Below are 22,686 nucleotides of genomic sequence, written 5' to 3'. Positions count from 1 at the left end.
TGTTTAGTTCTAGTATCAGAAGTACAAGAAGGAAAATGGAAGTTTAGTTCTGCTACATCAAAGATTTCAGGATTAAAATTACTAAATGAGTCTTTATGCCTCAAACTTTATTTTTGCGGTAAAGAAATAATGAAATAATCACAGATAATAAAAATATAAATAGCAGAGGAAACCTGAGAGAATAATTTCCTGAAAAGTCTGTGAAGGAAAAGCAACTTTTTTATCCTGAAAGATCAGAATCAGCTCCAACATCTGCATCTGACAGCATCAAGTCAACCAGAAAGAAAAGAAAAAAGAAAATGACTTCTTTCTGATCACATCTGTTCCGCTGCTCACAGTCTGCTGCTGCTCACATTCTTCACATTTATAGTCCACTTTTAAAAGTTCAGCAGACAGGTGCTCTCCTTTGGAGTGTGACGATGTTGTCGGTGATGTGGAGAGTGAAGTTTCCGTTTCACCCACAGCGTGCTTTAGGGCAGCCGGGTCGGACTTGATGTTTGAAATACTGACCGACAGCTCAGATTTACCTGTCTGTAGTTCCGTTTTGATGGGTGTTAAATTTTCACTCCAAGCCACCAGGAGCTGGGTCTTTAAAATACCCGCCGTCTCGTTACAGAGTGAAAGTAGCAGTTCCTCCTTAAGGTCAGAGATTGCAGCATCTGAGGGCCTCTTCAAAAGAAGACATAGTTGATGAAGGCGTTCTGGAGCAGGACCAGAAAGACCACGACCAAGCAGCCTTGAGATCTTAGGCAGCGTCTCCCTCAGGTGGGTGTCAACGGTGTTCACGGTCAGGTCTGGGGTAATCCCGTCAAAAAACAAAACAGAAAAAAATCTAGATTATAAGTCAACATGTAACCAAAGCACTCTGTGTATAATGCCATAGTATAGGATGTAGTTCAGAAAATGTCAAAGTATAGTATACTTTTCAAGAATAACATAGTATGGCCTGTAGTTCATAGTATAGCATGTCGGCAAAAAAACCCAACTGATTATTATGTGGTTCAAAAAGTGCAAAATGATAGGATGTTGCCTAAAATTGTCATGTATGATATGTGGTTCAAAAAATGTCATAATGCAGTATATTGTCAAAATAATATGTTATTCAAGAAAACATCAGAGTATATGTCATCTAAAAAATGCCATAGAATAATATTTCATTGCACAAGTAAAAGTATAGTAATTTTTAAAACTGTTCTAATTCTTATATGTTGGTAAAAAACAAAAAAAAACTAAAACAAAAAAAACGTCATAGTAATATGTCAATTTAAAAAGCCTATAGTATAGTGTGTCGCCCAACAAACGTCATAGTATAGCATGTCGCTTTAAAAACGTCATAGTATAGCATGTCGCTCTAAAAACGTCATCCTATAGCCTTTAGTCCACAAAACGTTGTTTTGTCCTGGCTGTCTGAAGTAGGTGAGGAGCAACACAAAAACAGTCCAATCGCTGGTTTCCAGAGGGTTAGATGAGTATTTATTTGAAAGAGTAAGTTTACAACAACACAACATGTGAGGGGGTTAAAAGCAAATGGGTGTTAGTAAAATAAAAATAAATAAACAGAACTAAAAGTGAACTTTACGTTGACATTGATGGGCATTCCAACCAGGAACAAAGTAAAAAATAATCAGTACAAAAAAAACAACTCTTCCTGTTCACCTCTTAAAACCCCAAAACACACCGCAGTAGCACCCTAAACTAAAACTACCAATGGGTTCTCTGTTTTCCTTTCTGAATAATTCACAGGTCCCTCTCTATCTCCCTACACATCCACCAACCACTGGAACACATCTCCAAAGTTCTGCCGGGCCAGCTCAGCTTCCCCTCAGAAGAAGTGCCACCACCTGCCAGATGAAGGAGCCTTTTGAGAGGCAGCTGGCATAGTGATTGGACTGTACTTTGGTCTGTTCCAATCCAGCTTCAGCTCCAGAGACGGCAGGCGGGACGAGTCAACGGAGGCCGGGTGGACGAAGGCATGCAGCTGAGTACAATCCAGAAAACAACAGAGGAGGAATGCAGTGACCCAGGGCCAGAACAAACAGAGTATGTCTCTTAGAAAACATCATAGTATAGCCTTTGGTATGAAAAAACACCATCATATACATTGTAGATTGTACAAATAACAAGTCAAAGGAAAGAGACATACATTGTAGAATTGTAGTAATTGTGGGCTGACTGATTTACTGATTATCAGTATTTTATTTTTTACTGATTTACGGTAATAAATACATTTAAAAATGGCGCTACTTTGGCTCTGAACCTTAATCTACCTGTGGTCGCTCTGTCTTCTGGAGTGATTTGATTGGTTATATGTCACGAATAAAACTCCTTTAACTTAACATCTGTAAACAAAACAAAAACGTATCAACAAAGTTTCCTGTTAAAGTTTGTGTTCTTGTAAGTTTAACTCCAAGATTTTAAATACTTTCATTTACTGCAAATGAATATCCAAATGAATATACTCCAAATGTCTCACCAATAATCATTATCAGCCTTAAAAGCCCACAAAACACCCCCCTATACTCGACCACACTTAGTACAGTCCGGTTCCCCCTTCTATAAACCTGCTTGGAATCATCCAATTCCTGTTTGTCAAAGTGGCCTTCTACCTGGACAGGTTTTGTTGGAGCTCATGCAACAAACATTTTGGGTAACTGCACTTTAATATGGATGAATGACAATGAATTAGAGTCTGTTTTAATGAGACTGAGTTAAGATGTGTAGCTCTGTCATTAAATAGGAAATTATTTCTCAGAATTCACAAAGGAAAGTCTGAAATGTTTGCTAGGTTAGCGTCCCACATGTTCTTTGGCTCAGCTAAAGCTAACTCTCTCCAACTTCTGGATCTCTTGAGTTGCTTGTTGTTAAAATATCTTGCTGTAGGTGCTGAAGCTCAGAAAATCTGAGATGTTTGTTCAGAATAAGCTCATTCTCAAGTCTTATCTGAACTGTCTTCTTTTGTTTGAACTTTCCCTAAACTTAGGAGTTAATGACAGAGCAGCACATCCTGAATCAGTCTCATTTATGTAGAGAATAAACTTCAGTGTCATTCATTGATGTTAAAGTGCAGTTTTTCAAATGTTTGTTGCACATGCTCCCGACCAAACCAGTCCAGGTGGAAGACGATGTGAAGAGAAAGCTCCAGAGGATGAATATCACACATTTACGTTGGAAATAAATGTCCTTTAATTTTACATTGTCATGCAAATGATGTTCAAATCTTTGTCGAGTGTTTTGTTGATGTTGGTTTCTAAATGTTTTTTGACACTCGGCCCCAAAGATTAACACCTTCTATGGCTCACAAGCTGCAACAATTCACACATTATCAACTATCTTTCTGACTAAACTAAGATAAAAAGTGACAAACTGCCTGATTCCTGCATCATGAATGTAAATCTTTTGGTTTTTATGACAGTAAACTGAATATGTTTGGGTTTGACATTTTATAAACCAAAACAAGAAATGAATTAGTGGAGAAAACAATCAACAGATTAATGGTCAAAGAAAATGTGTTTTCCAACATATATGGCTGAATTACTCCAACATTACAAGATACATACAATTTGAATTCAATTTTATTTATATAATGCCAAATACAGGTCAAATTGTCTGAAGACGCTTTATTTTTATATTTTTTGCCATATTTAAAATATGACAAAGTAAGAAATTTAAACCTCTTGACTAATCCAATTTATTATTTGGTTTTTAAGAGACTAATCGACAACTAAAATAACTTTCTCCACTAAAACTAATAAACATGAGGTCAAATAGAAGGAACAGTTTTAAATACTGAAGTCCCACGATGACAAGAATAAAGTTTGTCAACAAAAACTAAATCTGCTGGTGGATTCCATTAAAGTCCTAATAAAGGATAATAAAGTGTGATACTAAAGGTTTGTGGTGCTAAAAATGTCAAAGTAAAGATATCAAGTTGAACATCTGGATGGAGGTTGATAAAAGTTGACCTTCTTTCATTTCTCTGGAGCCGACTCCATGGATTTTATGGATGGTGGTTAAAGACCTGCTCTTCTAGTCGTCTTCCTTCTAGTCGCTGTAAAAAGTCAGTCCATCCTGGCCGACTTCAACACCTCTTCATGACAGCTTGTTCTGCCTCCGACCTCGTGGAAACTCCAGAAACTCGGGAAAACCCGTGGAGACTCGAAGAACTCTTGGAGACTCGAAGAACTCGTGGAGACTCGAAGAACTGGTTGAGCGGGGGAAGGTGTGGTGGGTGGTGGGGGAGTCTGGGTGGAGTCAGGGCGGAGAGTAGGCGGGGAGGTGGGTGGCGGTATCCCCCCCTCTACTCCCCCCCACCTCCCCGCCTACTCTCCGCCCTGACTCCACCCAGACTCCGCCTTGGCTCCACCCATGTGGTCACTTCGGAAACTACGATGCCAAAGGGACGACGAATTTATTTCTTTTTATCTGATCTGTAGCTCAGTGAGTTAAGGATTTGCCTATGGAGCTGCAGGTCGCTGGTTCAAGACCAGACACTTCTTAAGTTTTATCAAAATCCTCACAAAGACAAACAAAGAAAACTGCCAGTGGCGGGTCTTGAACCTGCGACCTTCCACTTGGTAGTCTGTCTCTTATCCTCCTGAGCTATCCGCTCAGATACTAATTCTTCTTTTTTTTGCGCATTTATCATCTATTTTTTTGCCATTTTCGAGTTTTTTTTTAAACTCGAGTCTCGACTCGACCGTTTCTCTCAGGAGGTTGGACTTCAGCCTTTGTGCTGGAGGGTTGAACCCTCAGTTCCAAGACTTTCCAAGCCTCCAGACCTCCCAAGTCCTCAGGACCTGAGCTTTCACACAGTCTGAGGGCTGAAATTTTCTATGTCCCACAGTAGTTCTCTGTTAGATTGAACTTTCAGACAGTCCAAGGACTGATATCTTCTAAGTTTCTGAGTAGTTCTCTGTTAGTTTGAACCTTCAGACAGTCTGAGGACTGAAGTTTTAAAAGTTTCTCAGTACTTCTCTGTTAGTTTGAACTTTCTGGTTAACAGAAGCCTTAAAACTTGTGACCATGAGTCTTGATTTCACATTTAGACCATCCATCCGAGTTCTTCTCAGACCTTCACCTGTGGGTTTTTTAGAAATCCTGAACAAACTTTGATTCTCTTCACTGAACAGTAAAGTTTGTGGAGATCAGAAGGTAACATTAGTTTGATAAATGCCTTCAACCTTTAGTAGACTTTATCTGGAAATCAGTTTTCTGAAATGAGTTCTTAGCAAATCTGTCCACAATCAAACCAAGAACATAGAAAGAGGAAATGTTTGAAGAAACAACTTGATGTTTTCATTTCAGACTAGAAAACACTAAGACTTTTATCTGTTTTTGCTCTTTTGATCATTTTATTGTTTCTTCTGTTTAATTTGATCTTCTAAAGTTTAACTGGTGTCTTTTCAAATGTTTTGTCTTTAGTTTGATTCTTCTTAAATATTTAGTTTTGCTCTTTTCTCGCCTTTCTTTTCTAATGTTTGATTTGATTTCCAAATGTTTTGTCTTTTTAATGTTTGTTGTTTTTTCAAATGTTTTATCGTCTTGTTTGAAAAATTTCCTTTTCTTTCCCAATGTTTAATTTTTCGATTAAATCTTTGTTCAGGTTTTTCTTTTTAAATGTTTTACCACCTTTTAGTGTTTAATTTTCTTTAATGCTTCATTGTATTTTCTGTTTAATTCCTATTTAAAGTTTTATTGTCTTGAAGATTTAATTTTCTAATTAAACATTTAATTTTTTAACTAAATGTTTTTACTTTTAAAGGTTTAATAGTCTAATTAAATGTTTTGTATTTTTCTAAATGTGTAATATTCTTGTTTAATTGTATTTTTTAAATATTTAATTATCTAAAATATTTCATCTTTAATGTTTAATATTTTTGTTTAAAAAAATTTGTTTAATTTGATAATTACATGCTTTGTATCTTCCATTTAATTATCTAATTAAATATTTTGTCTAATATAATTTAATTGTATTTAATGTTTAATTTTCTTTTTTAAAGTTTTATTATATTAAATGGTTTTTTTCCTTTGATTTAATTGCTTTTTTACTGTAGTTTATTTCTTCAATCTTTTTTGTCAAGATTTTAACCCCAACCTTAAAAATGAAACAAACCTTTAAATCACAATGAAAATACTTCTGTTGTCACAATCATGAGTTAGTCAATTATTCAGTTTATCAATTCAACTTTATTTGTTTAGCACCTTTCACACAGACTACAAAACTAAACAAGCAAAGAGAAAAAACTATGCTAAAATTATGATTAAAACTCAAAAACAAACAAACAAAAAAAGATTTAACATGGTAATAAAATATGTTGTGTCCAGGGGATGGAGGGAGTTTATTGAAGTCTTCTTGGGTTCACATGGTAAATCATTTAAAATATAAACTTGATATTCAGTCTAAGGAAACTGCAGAGCAACAGAAGAACCAACAATATCTCCTGTTTTCTCCTTTAATGAGTCGACTCTTCTTGTGCTTTCAGACCAAAGAACTACAGACTCTTCACAACCTGCTCAAACTCTTGGTACAGGACCTCACCACACGGGTCAAGAAGGTTTCTGTCTCATTTCTACTCTGAAGCTCACCTTCTCCTGCTCAAACTGCTGACAAATGTTTCTGCTGCTCTAAAGTCTGGTCTCCAGAACTTTCTAAAAACTCTCAAAGTCTCTTCTGCTGCAGGTTGCTTTGTAGAACTGTTACAGAAAACCTCACTAAACCACATGGAGGGGCCTCAAGATAGTCGTCCAAATGAAACCATACAAAAACCAAACTGGCACAACCCAAACGCTAAAGTCTCCTGCAGCCTACCAGAGAACCTCTGAGAACAGAGAATCAGGACAGGAACTCTTACCTTCTGGACAACCAACGTTGGTTCTCAAACAAGAATACAGAATGTGTCTGACCAAAAATCTCTAAAGACTCACTACAGCCAAGATAAAGACACAACTCAGCTGCACCAAATCCACTAATCACTGCACACATTAGCACCATGTGCTAACTGTGGCTAAAGAACCTCATTTACCAAGACAACTATCCAGTACAAAGCCCTAAGACACACCAAGAAACACATTAAAGATGATTTTACTGCTGGAAGCTGCAAGCCAACGCCTAAAGAACAAACTGAAGCAACGGAACCAAACCCGGTTCATTGGTGAACAGAAGCAGAGGAAATGTTTGTCTGCAGCTAAATAAAGCAGGAAGACACTGAGCTGCTCAGGTGTTCCTGATAACACCAAGCAGCCACCTGGACAGCCAATAGGAACACAGCTTACTGGAAGTCCAGAGGGCTGGGTTAGTGAAGGAACTTTAATTTAAAGTTGAAGCATAAAGTTAACAAAGAAAGTTGAAAACCACCTTCTGATACCTGAAATCTCTGAGTTTTCACACAAAGAACACCTGAACATGTCAAACTGGTTCCATAGTAGAACCATCATTGTAAAAACGTCATAGTATGGTGTGTTGCTCAAAAAACATTATGACCCGGCTGTCTAGGGTCGCTGAGGAGCAACACAAAAACAGGACAAACGCTGGTTTCCAGGGGTTAGGCAGCTATTTATTTGAAAGAGTAAGTTTACAACAACACAACATGTGAGCAGAAAAATCACAGTCTGTCTTTAGTTCAGCTGAAAATATTAGTTTTTGTCTTTTTTATTGACCAAACTTTTCAGGAAGTAGATGAAGAATAATTAAAGCTCTCATGTAGAAGTCCAACTTATTTTGGATCCTTGTGGAGAGTTTAATCTTAGAGTTTGTACAGCTGTTGAGTTTTTAGAGTCACATGGATTGTTTTGACATTTAATAACTGAGTCCTGAAATAAAATTACAGTTGTGGATTTCTGTCATTTAGTCTGGACTAAACAAATAACAGCAGCATAATCTCAAATGTCATTATGAGGAGTCTGGATTGAGGTTTCTCACTTGATAATGATCAAAACATGAAATTTAGGTTGGTTTAAAGGAATATTCCACCTTAAATCTTTGAATGTTGACCTAAAAGGTTGGTTTCAGGAAGTATTCCACCTACAAGGTCCTCAAACATCCACCTTAAAGGAACATTCCACCAAAAATCCTTGGACATGCACCTAAAATGTTGGTTTAACCGAGTATTCCATCCAAAATCCTCAAAGAGACCTGAGGGGCTGGTTAAAATGAATCTTCCACCTAAAACATCAAATATAGACCGGAAAGGGTGGTTTAGAAAAAATCCTTCAATGTAGACCAAAAAAGTTAGTATGGAGGAATATTCCACCTGAAATGTAGACCTGAGAATTTGGTTCGGAAGAATATACCATCCTAAACATCCTTAAATGTAGACTAAAAGAATGGTTTGGAAGAAAATTCCACCTAAAATCCTCCAATGTAGACCTAAAAGGTGGGTTTAATGGTATATTCTATCTAAAATTCACTACTGTAGACCTTGGAGGTTGGTCTGATGGTATATTCCACCCAACATCCTTGAACATAAACTTAAAAAGTTCGTTCAAAGGAATATTCCACCTAAAATCTTTCAATGTAGACCAAAAAATCTTGTTGTAAAGGAGTATTCCACCTTAAATGTAGACCTAAAGGATGGTTTGGAGTAATATTCTACTCTAAAATCTTCCAATGTAGACCTAAAAGGTTGATCTGATGGTATATTCTACTCAACATCCTGGAACATTTACCTAAAGGGTTGGTTTAATGGTATATTCCCAGAAGAACCCTTGAACATCAGGCTTAATGGTATATTCCACCCAAAATACTTGTACATATACCAAGAAGTCAGTGTAAAGGAAATGTAGACCTAAAAGGATTGTTTAAAGGAATATTTAAACGATTATTTTCATTATTTAATAATCTGTTATCAGTCAGAACCCTGGCAAACTTATTTTCATCAGTTTTTTTAGTGGAAGTCACAAATAAAGGAGCTCTTGGTTTTTCCCAGCGTTACTGAGTCCAAAGCTGCTGTTTCAACACAGAACGTTCACATGCATCCACAAACCTCTCAGCACTCAAACACCCACAGACAGGAGGCCGGCTGGACCGAGGCTCAGCGGCGTCCTCAGACCCACGAGTCGGGGAGTCGCTGAACTTGTTGGTCCGGTTTGAAGGCCTCCGTGTGGTCCAGTAGAAGTCCACGTAGTTGGTGTTGGCTTTGAACCGCAGCCACTGGCCTCCATCAGGTGGACCGGCTCGTCCTCGTAGGGCTCCTCCTGTAGCCTTGAGGGGACCACAGGAACATTCAGTAGCTGTTGGAGTTCTTCCTGTCAGGCTCGTGGTAGAACGGCTCTGAAGTATCTTTTACTTGTCTTATCTGGAACAATCTAACAGCCTAAACTGTTAACAGCAGTGTAAAGAAGCAAACACACAGGCATAGATTAGGACTCAAACTAGATTTATTTTAGAAAATAAATCAGCTTAGAGGCATTTGTTCACGTGTGGCTGAATAGGACGCCGTCCAATCAGATTTGAGGTCTTCACTCTGTAGGTTGGTTGTTTGGTGAGACTCTTGGACCTCCATCAGCTGATGTGGATGTTTGATGGTCTTCTTCTCTAGTTCCAGATGATTCATCTATGAATTCAGCAGCTACAGACTGAAATGAAGCTCATGCTGCCGTTCTTGAATTCCTGTTCCAGATTAGATGTTCAGAGCTCACCCTGAATGCAGCCGTCTGCTGTCTGATAGTTTTTCTCATTGTAGTCTTCAATAAAGTCTTTTTCCTCATGTCAGGATGTGGTGAGACTCTTTCTCAGTCTCTGCAGACGTCCCTCATTGTGCATCTCCAGAGAAGAAACAGAAAAACTGATCACTGCTTCAGCATCAAATGCTCTCCAGCATTGAGAGTGTTTTAGGAATTCATTGATTGTGTTGTGAACTTTGAAGGAGCAGAAACTTTACAGCTGCCAAAGATATGAGCTCCAATTCTGGATGTTTTAGGAAATGAAGTTCATCAAATGACAGTTGATTATTGCTGATAACGCTCATTAAATTACTGAAGAAATCCAACATAAAAACTTGTAAACTCTGAGGCAGCTTTTGTTAAAGTTTGTCTATAATTCTATCATCATGTTCTGGAACCAGGACTCTGCAGAAGTTCCTTCAAACAGATACTTGTGTGTTTCTATTTAAGGCCTCAGGTTTGAACATACAGCAGAGGATTAGAAAGGAGTGATTTTAATATTTAAATCAGTCCAGTAAATGTTTGGTGTGAAAATTATTAAAATTTTGATTTAGATAGATTTGTGTCAAATAATATTTTAGAGTTTCACTAAAATATATCCAAATGAGTTCAGTGTATTTACATTTTATAGAATATTTGATTTTTTAATCTCAATACTGTAGGGTCTGACCCTAAATATTATAATAACGATGTCAATTTAAATAATACTTTAGTGCAGAGTGATAAACTTTAATCAGTTAAACTTGCATAATAAATATCACTGCACAATCTTAAACTGAACATTCATATTATTGAGATAAATTTACATAAATCATGATATTCTAGAGTCTTAACTGGAATATTTCTAACATTAATCTTTTTGTATTGTGCTGATAAACAACAATAACCAGACTTTCAGATAATATTTGTTGTCTGTGACTGTGAGACTAAATTACTCCACATTCTGGAACTGGACTGCATTTCCCAAAATGGAAACATGGACAGAATTTAACACTCATGTATCCATGGCAACGCAAAAGTTTCTGCTTCTTACCGAAGTTCACAACACAAGTAAAGATTTTAATGTAAAACTTCAGGGATGACTGCTGACCATAAGTATTCTGATCAATACTTCATGATCAATATCAGGACAGATGTTACAACTCCAGCTGTTGCATTAGACTGCAGTTATTCACAGAGAAATTAAAACATCACATTCCTCATAAAAACTAGATGGGACTTTTATTAAATAAAGTGTTGGTGAATAAACAGTGTAAAAAGTGCAAAGCAGTTCCATTAAATCAGGAGATGTGAGACTTCCACAGCATGGATCACCATCTGCTGTGTTGATTCATAGCTGAATGTCAGAATGAACTGAGATAGAAAAGCTGCTTAGAGCTGCAACATTACGGTCTGACAATCCAACACCATCACAGTTTTCATCTGGTTGTTTTGCTCCAACATGCTGTGAAGTTCAGTTTTTACCTGAATCAATACAGAGATTCTATTTCCAACCAAGACTGAAATAAAAATTAGAATGTTATGAGGTTATTAATGCAACTAAATCCTTTCAGATGGAAGGATTTACTTCGAAGTTCTAATTCAAGTTTCAGTTGGAGCACATTGCATTCACAAAGAAAAACAGCGATACCTTCATAGCAACATTTAATAAACCTAAAGCTTCCCTGTTGGCTCATTGGTGGAGTTTGTTACTGAGCATCTGAACCTTAAATCCAGTGAGACGACCATCTTCAGTCGAGGCCACGCAGAGAACTTCAAGACCTTCCATCGGCTGGACCAGATGTGGCATCATCTCCCTCTGAACATCTGGATGACAGGAGAAAAGACAGAAATCAAACACAGATCACAGAAATACAATTTATTCACTTTCATCATTTTATAAAAGTAGCATGAACTTCATTAAAACTTGACAATATCAGTAATGAAAGTAAATGTTTTTATCTCGTGTTGAAGCTAAATTTAAAGTCAATTTTAATGACAGTTTATCCTGAGAGGAGTGAGAATGGAGCTTTTCTTTCCTTTTTAGAATATTCCCTCAAAATATTCTGTTTATTATTGGCTTTAGAAGCATTTTTCTTTACTTATTTATTTTTAGATACCTCAGACTGATACACTTTGCTGTTTTGCAGATAATTTCATGTACAATGACAATAAAGATCTTCTATTATAACATATTTTGCTAAAACAAGAACTGCAAACATTCTATGAACAACAGGATGGTCCAGGATCAGCCTGGTCTAGGTAGGACCCACCCTGCAACCCACAGGATCCACAGAATCCACAGGACATCCCCAGAGGTTCTGATGAACCACTGGGTCAGAGGAGTTTTAGCAGCATAAAGGGACCAACACAGTATTAGTCAGGTGGTCAGAATGTTATACTGTTATATTGTCATGCTGATTATATGTTCAGTAAATGTTACCATCAATTATAACGTCCACATTGATCAGGAAAAAAAAAACAAAACTATCAGTTCATTCAGAAACTGTGGGGTTAAACCTAAAAACACAGACCTCAACAGCAGTTTGTTTCAAAGCAGAACACCAGCTGGTTTTCACTAAAGAAGCTTTCAAAGCAACAATTAAATGACAGTTTTGTTCTCATTAAGTTCAGAGTCGGCCAAAATAATGTACACACATCAGGAAAAGAAAAACTTTCATAAATATTTCATTTGTATAAGTACTTCTATACATAAAGATTCCTCTTTCTAAGTTTGATCAAATCACGATAACTCTGTGTCCTGTTTTACGATGTTTTCCCAACAGATGGCGCTACCCTCATGAATGGAGCATCAACAAGTGACGTCTACAACACAACAGAAATGTCTGGAAGCCAGTGGCCACCACTTTGAGCACCTCTTGTAACTGTAGAGGCCAAAGATAACTTTTATTAATCTTGTGATGTCTGAATAAATTTGGTATTGAAATATTTATGCAAGTTTTTCTTTTCCTGATGTGTGTAAACATTATTTTGGCTGACTCTGTATAATTGGTTTCTGACAGGTCACCAGGCAACATCTTTTTATAATAATGACAAACATACCTGCATTCTACAGGAGTGATTTTCCTCATGTGCAGGTAAAGATGTGTGAGGAGCTTAGAGATGACAGGAGCAGGAGTCATCCTCACTAATTCAGCTTCCACCTAGAAACAGAAAGACCACAAACAAACACACTGAGAGACTCTCAAATGTTCAACCTCACAGCCTCAAAATATCTGTTTAGGAAGTGTTGTGTTTCTAAATTCTGCTGAAAGCATTGACAGACATTCTCTTACAAGGTTGTGTAAAAAGCAGCCTGTCCTCTGAGCTACTGAGAAATTTTCCTGAACAAAGTTTCTACGTGTAAATCGGCTCAACAAAAACTAAAGCCTCAGTCAGAGATAACAGGTATCGCAAATTATAAAGACCTTTCTTTGTTAACTCAGACTTTCTGCTTCAACCTCACATAAAAAGGGGAGTTTAACTCGTCAGGTGACTGAAAATGAACGGCTTGTGCAGTTCTAGATCCAAAAGTAGGATGTTTCAACTCATGTTTTACTACAAATATATGCAATAATAAATAAATACAATGGCTGGTTGTTAGTTTATTCATTATTAATGTCACTTTGTATACTGGATTGAACTTGAGCAGTGGAAGAGAGAAGGAATTTAATGAAATTATGGAGATTCAGAGAGATAATGTTGCGCAATGTTAAGGGCGGTTTAATTCAAACCAGCTGAATGTTAAACTTCAGTGCAGCTGAACGGGTTTCAGTTAACCTTAAAGTAAAATAACTTTTTTAAAAGCTAAAATACACAGCACAGAAATACAGGTTGAGAAGTTCGTTCTAATCATGATGGACAGCTGTGGCAGCAACTAACACAGGTGTTCAGCGGTAAGTTAGCCACCTGTGTTAATTAGCCCGCTAGCTAACTTAGCCGCTTAGCTAGCTAACGCGTCCGGACCAACTGCTCAAACACGACAAAACACAACTCTTCACAAGTAGCTGACTTAACGTACAACAAAACAACGCTACTGGTTAGAAGTATTTATCTTGTTACCTTGTTTTACTCCAAAAACAAGGTCAACAGCAGTCAGAGATGCTACCAGAAGTGCCGACCATAGATATACAAAGACTAGATCCGCTAGCGCGCTGTCTTCTATATTATCTATGGTCTGAACAATCACTGCTCTCTGGCTCCGCCCTCTGAGAATCTTGTTGTCGTTTGGCTCCACACTTGCTGATGACCACTTCCGGTCTCAGAAAATGAAAAAACTGACCTTTTTTCGTTTCTGTCTCTTACTGATTTTACTTTCTTGTTATTCTAAATATAAAACGAAAATCAAAGCATTAAAAAAAAAAATCGTATGTCCCTTTTTGATCATGAAAAGGAAAAACACCTTGTATTTCAATTTTAATTTTTGTATTTTAAAACGAAAATCAAATAACCACTCGTTTTTTGTTTTTCAATACCCGTTTCAGAACGGAAAATCCAATTGCCAGATCCGTACACGGACCGTTCACGTTATCTGATTTGAGAGCTTATTTCAGATCAGAGAATCAGCAGGGCTAAATAAAAACCTGAGCAAATCAGCAATCCTGCCTAAGTCACAATTGAAAACTGTTCCTCTAAGCATCTCAAGAACTGTAGGTACAAATATCACACTTAAGAGGTACAGTAATTTGTGTCTGTTTCAATTTTTGCTATCTCGTGCGGCCACTCCACTGCTGAGGACTATGGGCAGAAACTTTGCATATTAGGATCTTTAAAGTTTAATGTACAAAAATATAGAACATGGCATTGAACATCAAAATTAACAGTCAAAACGTATCGTAAACAGAAAAGCCATAAACAGATGAAAATGTGCTATTCTGTGACCACAAAAATACCTGCTGACTTTCTATTTCTGATACTTTTAGATACTTTCACTTATTCTTCCTCCATCAAGGCTGTCAAACATAGAATATTTATTTCATTCAAAGAATTGCTCTATCGGGCGCCCATACAGCTCAGCTGGCTGAGCAGGTGCCCATAAACAGGGGCTATAGTCCCCGATGCAGCGGCCTGGGTTTGATTCTAGCTCGGGCCCTTTGCTACAGGTCTACCCCTCATTCTTCTCTCCTGTCTGTCTATATTAACCTATCAAATAAAGGCCAAAAAATGACTTTTAAAAAAGAATTCATCTATCCATATATCTTAACTTGAGTAAATATCCAACTCAAGAATTTATAGTATTCCCCTGGGGGCAAGTCAAGGCACATAGAGCAGTTGGACACAGAATTGAAGCAACAACTGTACAACAGTATTAGCAGCCATCTGGTGGTTAAAATAGGATAAAATAAAATAAAAAATGGAACACACAGAGATGAAGCATCTTGACATAAATGTACATAAAGTGCCAATATGGTGCAGAGGTGCAGGTTGACTGTACATGGATCAGCAGTATGGTTAAACCAGGAACAGAATTACAGCAATGACTGAATTATAAAAATTCTGCTGCTTTTATTTAGTGAAACTCTGCCGAATCAGCACTTTACAGTATTTTTGTGTCAAAATGCAGGAAATCAATTAAGTATAACTGACTGAATGTCTTGATTTTGGAAGCTCAGGGCCTGAACTGATGCCGTCAGCAGTAGACCAGAACACGTTCAACGTTCTAGTTCACTGTTATGCACCAAAACATTGCGTCAAGTTGGTCATGTAAAAACGTACTTGACAATGAAGCTGAGATTGCACTGCCACCATGCCTGGTGCTGTTCGTCTAAACCACTCAAATTTAATGCGCTGCTGAGCTTCAGTTCACCCCAAAAATCTGTCGTCCAACACAAACACTGTTTTAACATGAAGCTACAGTTGCCCACTAAGAGCTACATTATTGCAAACAGGCACATTTCTCCAATTTAGTCAACAGACAACTTTACATGGTCATCATGCTAATCTCTTTTATAACTAAAAGAGAAGGCCAGTTGATTTCTGCTGAAGCTCCCAGAATTAATATGTCCTGGATGCCTGGGAATCTACACAGACACTGTAATACTTAAAAAAAACAAAGTTGTTTCATCATTTTTATTGTTAAAATAAACATGCAATCACAGGGTAAATACACTTACATTCAACAAGCCATAAAACTTAATTCAGCACCCAAAGTGCAGTGGCATCCATTTCAAAAGAGACCTATGTAGCTGAATGGTATTTAGTTAAATGGCTGTCTGGATACAACAAACAGCTTGAAAATGAAAGATATGAATACAAAAATATCCTACATTGTAAATGGAAAAATAAGAGTAACTAACGGCCAAGTGACTATAAAATTCTGTGAAAAGGAGAGATTTTTTGACAGAAATTTGTTTAAAAACACACCCACATGTGCTTAGGACAATTTGATCTCAAACAGCTGGGCACCACTGGACAGTATAGTCACGCATGAGCTGGAGAGAAACCCATATCCAGCCATACTTTGATTCACATTTCTCCAAAACATACAAATCCCAGTCTAGATGTATTGTTTCAAAAATATTTAAGGTCAAAAGACAAAAGATATTCTGCTCTGCTTCATGAATAACAAACTCTAGGAAAGTCTGGTAATCACTGAACCATTTAGGATAAATAATGGGCACAGGGCAATATCTGTAACTCATTAACTATAGTGAATGTTCCCTCGCAGCCAGGAGGACTTTGGCCCACGCAGCCGTCACATCTGTCTACAGTTCCTGTGCAACCTTTATATATAGAATAGTATTATCACAGCACATTTAGACTAAAGAGAAGCACAAAAGCACATGAATCCTACAGAACATTGAGCACATTTCTAAATATGATTACACAAAAGTATGTCTTTACTAACAGCGGGTAACTCTCAGTATCAGTGTGAAACATACACATGTATATTAGTTCACAATGTGGGCCGTTTCACTGATTTTGCAGAGCCTGGGCGATGTTGAGGCCCGAGCCGGGAGGCAGCGCCCAGCCGTCCTGGCCCTGGTGGCCCTGCAGCAGGCAGTACAGCTGCTTTAGGTGGGTCACTATGTTGTCTTTGATATCTGGGATTGAAATCTGCAGCCGAACGCTGCTGCTGTCGAACGATCGTGTGTTGTCTCCAGAGAACATCTCGCTTATCATTCGGGCCACCACTGGAATCACCTGCAGAGGCAAAAGAGGGTCAGAGGATCATGACGGACAAATGAATGTGACACATTCAGACACTCTTACAGTTCACATGTGGCGAGGACATACAGGTGGTCATTAATATGAAAAATTACACAGCAGACGTTTACTGTCCTTCAAATAACATGATAATATTCAAGAATCAACCAATAATTGTCCCCTCTAATGCAGGAAAATATGAGTGTTCAAATTAGCAGTGACTAAACTATTTGACTGAACTATTTTAGGTTTATATCATACAGGTATAAAAGTCATCAGTCTCCTCCCTTGTTTACTGCCCTTCCATCTCCTTTGGTGTTACCTCTAAATACACAACAAAGGAAGGCAACGTCTTCTTACCTGGACCATGATCAGTTTCCTCTCCCTCGGTTTACCATCAGGCCACTCCTCTCCAAAACACAGGCTGATTTCAAACTCAGGAGGGTTTGGTGTCTGGCCGCGCTGGTGGGCGATCACACCTGCAGCAAAGACATTTACTAGAATTCTGTCCCACAGCACAATGCACTCTACAACTCAACCAAAATCTGAACAACTCAAGTATGACGCATTGAAAATATATTACTTACCACTGAGAAAAGACTCCAGACAGAAGAGTTTGACCTTCCTTTGCCGCTCTATCAGATTTGGTGCGCCTGGGTTCGCACAGGGGCCGGACCAGTACACTTTACACTGGCAGAGGCGGACTGCGTAGATGTCATGGCCGCTGACCTCCAGGATCAGGCCTCTGTCCATCACATCCAGCAGGCGGTTGGTGAAGATCTTCTGCTTGTCGTTGGTAATATGCTCTGTGCTGGGAAAGCGTAACTGCTCCAGGTTGATCGGCCCAAACAGCTCCTCCTGGTTGACCATCGGCCCTAGGTCTCCATAAAACAACCTGCAGCCCTGCGGGTTGCTGACGGTCACTGTGGGACACATTTCCCTCCCTCTGTAGAGGAACTGCACCTCCAGGTCTGTCACTGGGATCACAGCAGACACTTGTTAAAACACTGTTTGGTGTGAAATGCTTCAGTTTAAGGAACAGTGCACCCAAAAGCTTAAACATACACCTCATTTTACTGTAAATGTAACCTACAGATATAAGTGTAGGTTCAATAATACAGAATGACATCAACATTTGACTGCGACAGTTTAACCCTCCTGCTGTCTTCATTTACGGGCACCAAAAAATATTGTTTTCTTGTCTGAAAAAAATCCAAAAATTCAGCAAAAAATTCCCCAAATTTCTGAAAATTTGCAAAAACTTCAGGAAGAAAATTCCAATAATTCCTTAAAAGTTTCCCTTAAAAATTTTATACAAAAAATCCCCCAAATTTGGCAAGAAAATTATTGTAAATATTTTCAAAAAATGAGTAAAAATCTTACAAAAAATCCTAAAAAATATCTAAAGTGATTACATATATCAGTAAAACAAATATTTCCTTCAAGAACATTCACACAAAAAATCAACCAAAATCCAGTGAAATTCACTGGATTTTGGTTGATTTTTTGTGTGAATGTTCTTCAGAAACATTTTTTTTAACATTTCTTTTTTTTCCACCAAAAAATGTTCAGAAATTTCCCAAAAATGTTGAAAATGTGGACATCAGAAGTTTCACTGTGAAAATATTTTTTTCCCACATTTTCAAACTTTAAAACGGGTCAAATTGACCTACAGGACGACACAAGGGTTAAAGAAGGACAACTTTCAAGCACAGTGCATTTTCTCTCTTTAAACAGCCCCTGATTTTTTTTTCAACATGAAATGACGTGATTAGTATTTTCTTAATTAAAAGATTAATTGTTTTGCCTACAAATAGAAAACAGAAATAGAAAATGTCTATCACTGTTTTCCACAGCTAACAGGCTTTATTTATTCAGCTGTGCAAAACACAAAGATGTTTCATTGGCTGCCATTTAAAATAGGGAAAAGCAGACAATCCTCCCATTAGAGAAGCTAAAATCAACAAACGTCTGGCATTTCAAGCAATTAATCAGTTATCACAATTTCTGAATAATTTCAAAATAATCAATTTACTGACTCTTTCAGTTAAACTTTGGTTGGTTGATTATTTATAGCCACAGTTTATTGCTTTTTTGAAAAAGTTGAAACCTGTGAGGCTTTCAGATGTTACGTCTCGGTTATCTGAGTGAACCAAACATCACAGAGCTCTACTGGGTCGGCACAGCGACAGCTGGTGTCTCAAGAATTCATAAGCCGCAGCTTTTCAGTGAGCTGTTCCTTCAATGATATGTATCAATCAGTTCTACAAACACTCACTTGGGAGGGAACTGATCCACATTTCTGGAGACGCGAATAAGGCGTCAGTCAGCAGAGTGGGCTGCATGGAGGGATCAGGCAGAGGAGCAGGAGGCAGGTCAACCAGAGGCGTCGGGTGCATCTCCACATCCACAGGCTCCTCTTTAGGCCATATTTTAACAGGTTCCTCTTTGGGCCAGACCTCATTGGACGGAGGGCAACTAAGAGGCTGCATGGATGAATCCGGAGACCACATAATCAGAGGAGATGGACTGGCGCCTACAGAAGGAAAGAGAGAAGAAAGAATTCATTGTTAGCAGCAGCATCTTTTTGCTTTGCTTGCGGATAAACAACCACAAAATATAAAACTATAGCTGTAAGGTTTGAGGAAAAGCCGTTCACCATTGGATGGGTATGGAGGGGGAGACCCTGGTGTATCTGGAAGATCTTCTTCACCACCGTCGTCATCACCCGGAGTCCAAGAACCAGCGTCTGAAGAGCCTACAGGGGGAAAAATGACAATAACAGATTTTAAATGTTACAAAATGAAGGGCATTTTGTGAAGGCGAATTGAGGCTAAAGAGAGTCTGCCATATTCAAACAGCTCTTGCTCACCTTGGTTACTGAGGGGCTGTGGGATGTCGCAGACATCATAAATCTTCAAAGGGTTCATGGGGACCTCTTTGGTGCCGTCGTACACGAGGTTGAATTCTCGGCTTTTGTTCAGGGCGCATCGAAGCTGAGCTTTCCATTTGGCAGGATCAGGTTCATCAACTCCCTCCTGGAACTTCCCGGTCTCCACAGCCCATGCCTGGAGGAACACGCAGGTGTCCATGTCACAGTGCTATGTTAACATTTTCAGATTTTTCTGCACTGGATGCACACATTTGTCTAATTTTTAACTGGTATTGTGACTGATTGATGCTGAATTTGTTGCCAAAAGATGCCAGATATTAACATTGCGACTGCTGTGTACGTTAGGCATCCAAGAAAATGTCTTATAGTGTCATTCCTAAAGGTCTAACTTTTCCCAAGTCACATGAACAGTGTCACATAACCGCAAAAATGCTCAACCCCATTTAGTAGTTTTGCAGCAATCTTTCCTGTGTTAGGACCTTCTTCTTAAAAAACTCTGAATTTCCTATCTGATTTTGCTCATGTGTAGAAACATAGCAACAGAAAATACTTAATTACAATCTAAAACATAACAAAAAACAAGAATTCCCACAATCACTGTCATTCAAATCTTTAATTGCAGCAACACAAACACAGACCCAGTGCAAGTACAATACATATTGGAGGTAAATGATTTGGGGAAAATGACTAATTAGTAAATTCTATATCTACATTTTTCTTACAGATATTGCAAATTGATTCAAATATCATTTTTCTTAATGTCAAGCTTCAGTTCAACATTCAGTGTGTAGTAGATTTAAAATGTGACGGAGCATTACCACATGGATCAGTGTGACTGACAGTCATGAAGGGTGGCATGAATTAGTAAAATCACTGACATGACAGTTTAAATCCTGCATCAAACTTGCTGCATAAGGTATTTTTTTAAACTGTGAGATTTGCTAACGGCATCATTTTAAGTTGAGATTTTAATTTGAAATCCACTGTTCAGCCCTAGCAGCAACATGTCCACCCCTAACCTGCACCTTAGACCCCATGCACGGCCTGTAGCACTCATTCCTTATGTAACCGAGTTGCAGAACCGGACACTGCATGCAAACTTGCTCTGTTTATAGCACATTTGCCCATTTTCAAATTTATGTTTCACAAGCATGACTCAGCACTTAAACCTGGGATGAAGAAATATGTGGATTACAGGAGTCACTGGCTGCGCAGGAGGAGGTTACAACCTGTGCGTATTTTCAGGTTCAGGACAAACCAACAAGTCCTTCAGCCTGCTGTTTCAGGTGAACCAGAGGAGTGTTTTTTTTTTTTTTGTTTTGTTTTTTTTTTTACCTTAAATATGGTGTCTTCGTCCTCGTGCTGCGGTGTGTGTCTTGTGGCGTGTTTCCATGGGATCCTGAAGCGCATGGCGTCACGGTCAATCCACACCAGACCCGGGTATCGTCCGCTGTCCACCTGCGCGACCAGCCAGGGCTTGAGGCGGACGCGTCGAGGTGTGACAGACATCCTGACTGATGAGAAGAAAGCACAACTAGTCTTTCTTTTGTACACTCAGACAATACTGCAGCGAAATCCTGCACGTCCGGTTTTTTCCAAACAGTTCAAAGCTGCAAGGCTTTAACTTTGACAGACGGAGCGGCCTGTTTGTCACATTTCTGCCGTTACGCACAGATTTGGAGCCTCTGCGATATTTCACCGCGTCTTTAAATGTGTCAGGAGAAGTGTTCCGAAACTAGAACAACCAAATCAGCCCAACACGATACCAGAGAAGGACGCACGTACCTGTGACAAAGCAGGAAGTTGGAGAGGTGTTGGAAAGGCCTGAAGAGCAGCAGCTGGAACAAAACCGACCGTTCCGTCTCCAAACTGAGCGTAGATCCGCTGCAGACACACTCAGGCACTTGGACGGCGACGTTGACCGGCAATAACAATGAGACGAAAAGTTTTCCTCGGAGCCGTGAGGAGCTGATGTTTTCCACTCAGTCGGTCCTTCCCCCTTTTTCCTCACCGAAACTCAGGTACGGCCGTGACGTCACCGCGGGGACACACCTTTCCGAGCAGCAGCTGCTCACGAAGCGCGTGGACACGTCTGAGAGGTTTTCCCAGTAGGATCCAAATCATCCTGATCGCCACATGGTCATTTAAAATATAACAGTAATATTAGACAAGTACACAATACAGTAATACACAATATAGCAATAGTGAAACCGACTATTTTGGTATCATGTTCTTGTCTATACTTTGTTTACAGAAATATTGAAAAAGCAATATTGCACAGGGTTTTTGTATATGAGGAAAGTGACAATTTTGTACAGATTCTTTAATAAGAACATACTGATAAGCACAGATTCTTCTATACAAGAAGAATATCTAGATATTGCACAGATTCTTATATTTGTGGAAAAATTTGAAATTGCACAGATTGTTGTATATGTAGAATAATATAGTTATTGCACAGAATCAGACAGTTGTCACATATACAAAGAAATGTATCAAAAACTCAAGTACATTTTTTCTTTTGATTTTTAAAAAAAAAAAATATATATATATATATATGTATATATATATATATATATATATATATATATATATATATATATATATATATATATATATATATATATATATAAAAATAAAAATCAGTGAATCTGTTCACTTCCCTATTTATCCAGCTGCTTTTATATTTCATGTTTTATGCAACCTTTTTTGTTGCTATTTTCCCTCTCAGGTGTCCATGTAGTTGGTCTTTTTCGTAGCCTCTTTGCATTTAAAACTTTCAGCAATTTCATATCTCATTTGTTTTAAAGAGAGGAAAGGAAAACCGCTAGCTGATGGTATTTATGATTGACATGATTTGCGAGAGGTGTTTTGTCCAAAACAACAAACAACAACAAATAAAAACAGGACAAAAAACTTTGCCAAAAATGGATTAAATGCAAAATGAGGTGTAATATATATGAGTCCACCTTCTCTGTGTTCTGCATTATAAAAAAACTAGTTATTTC

General features: G+C 38.2%; 1 protein-coding gene and 2 long non-coding RNA genes across 4 annotated transcripts; 1 reads left to right on the top strand and 2 right to left on the bottom strand.

The window, feature by feature from the left end:
- The first annotated feature begins 98 nt into the window (after positions 1 to 98).
- On the top strand, positions 99 to 7,833 carry LOC129348885 (uncharacterized). 2 transcript variants are annotated; one of them, XR_008601624.1, is made up of 3 exons: positions 130 to 765; positions 1,744 to 2,040; positions 6,483 to 7,833. It is a non-coding gene; the product is annotated as an uncharacterized LOC129348885 (long non-coding RNA). The 2 variants fall into 2 exon arrangements; XR_008601623.1 differs by lacking the exon at positions 6,483 to 7,833 and having other exon boundaries at positions 99 to 765; positions 1,744 to 2,238.
- Positions 7,834 to 7,958: 125 nt separating this feature from the next.
- On the bottom strand, positions 7,959 to 13,781 carry LOC129348886 (uncharacterized). The gene is made up of 3 exons (XR_008601625.1): positions 13,702 to 13,781; positions 12,703 to 12,803; positions 7,959 to 11,466 (listed from the first exon to the last, which is right to left on the bottom strand). It is a non-coding gene; the product is annotated as an uncharacterized LOC129348886 (long non-coding RNA).
- A 1,913-nt stretch (positions 13,782 to 15,694) lies between these two features.
- On the bottom strand, positions 15,695 to 21,692 carry irf6 (interferon regulatory factor 6). The gene is made up of 8 exons (XM_023280698.3): positions 21,464 to 21,692; positions 21,014 to 21,192; positions 19,658 to 19,853; positions 19,445 to 19,543; positions 19,064 to 19,321; positions 17,373 to 17,762; positions 17,146 to 17,264; positions 15,695 to 16,782 (listed from the first exon to the last, which is right to left on the bottom strand). The coding sequence occupies exons 2-8, from the start codon at positions 21,185 to 21,187 to the stop codon at positions 16,552 to 16,554; spliced, it is 1,467 nt and encodes a 488-aa protein (XP_023136466.1). The 5' UTR covers positions 21,188 to 21,192; positions 21,464 to 21,692; the 3' UTR covers positions 15,695 to 16,551.
- Between the last annotated feature and the right edge of the window lie 994 nt (positions 21,693 to 22,686).

The sequence above is a fragment of the Amphiprion ocellaris genome, chromosome 5 (assembly GCF_022539595.1).
Source record: "Amphiprion ocellaris isolate individual 3 ecotype Okinawa chromosome 5, ASM2253959v1, whole genome shotgun sequence".
Classification (NCBI taxonomy): Eukaryota; Metazoa; Chordata; class Actinopteri; family Pomacentridae; genus Amphiprion; species Amphiprion ocellaris.
Note: the sequence above shows the minus strand (reverse complement) of the source record. Positions and strands in the feature narration are given on the sequence as shown.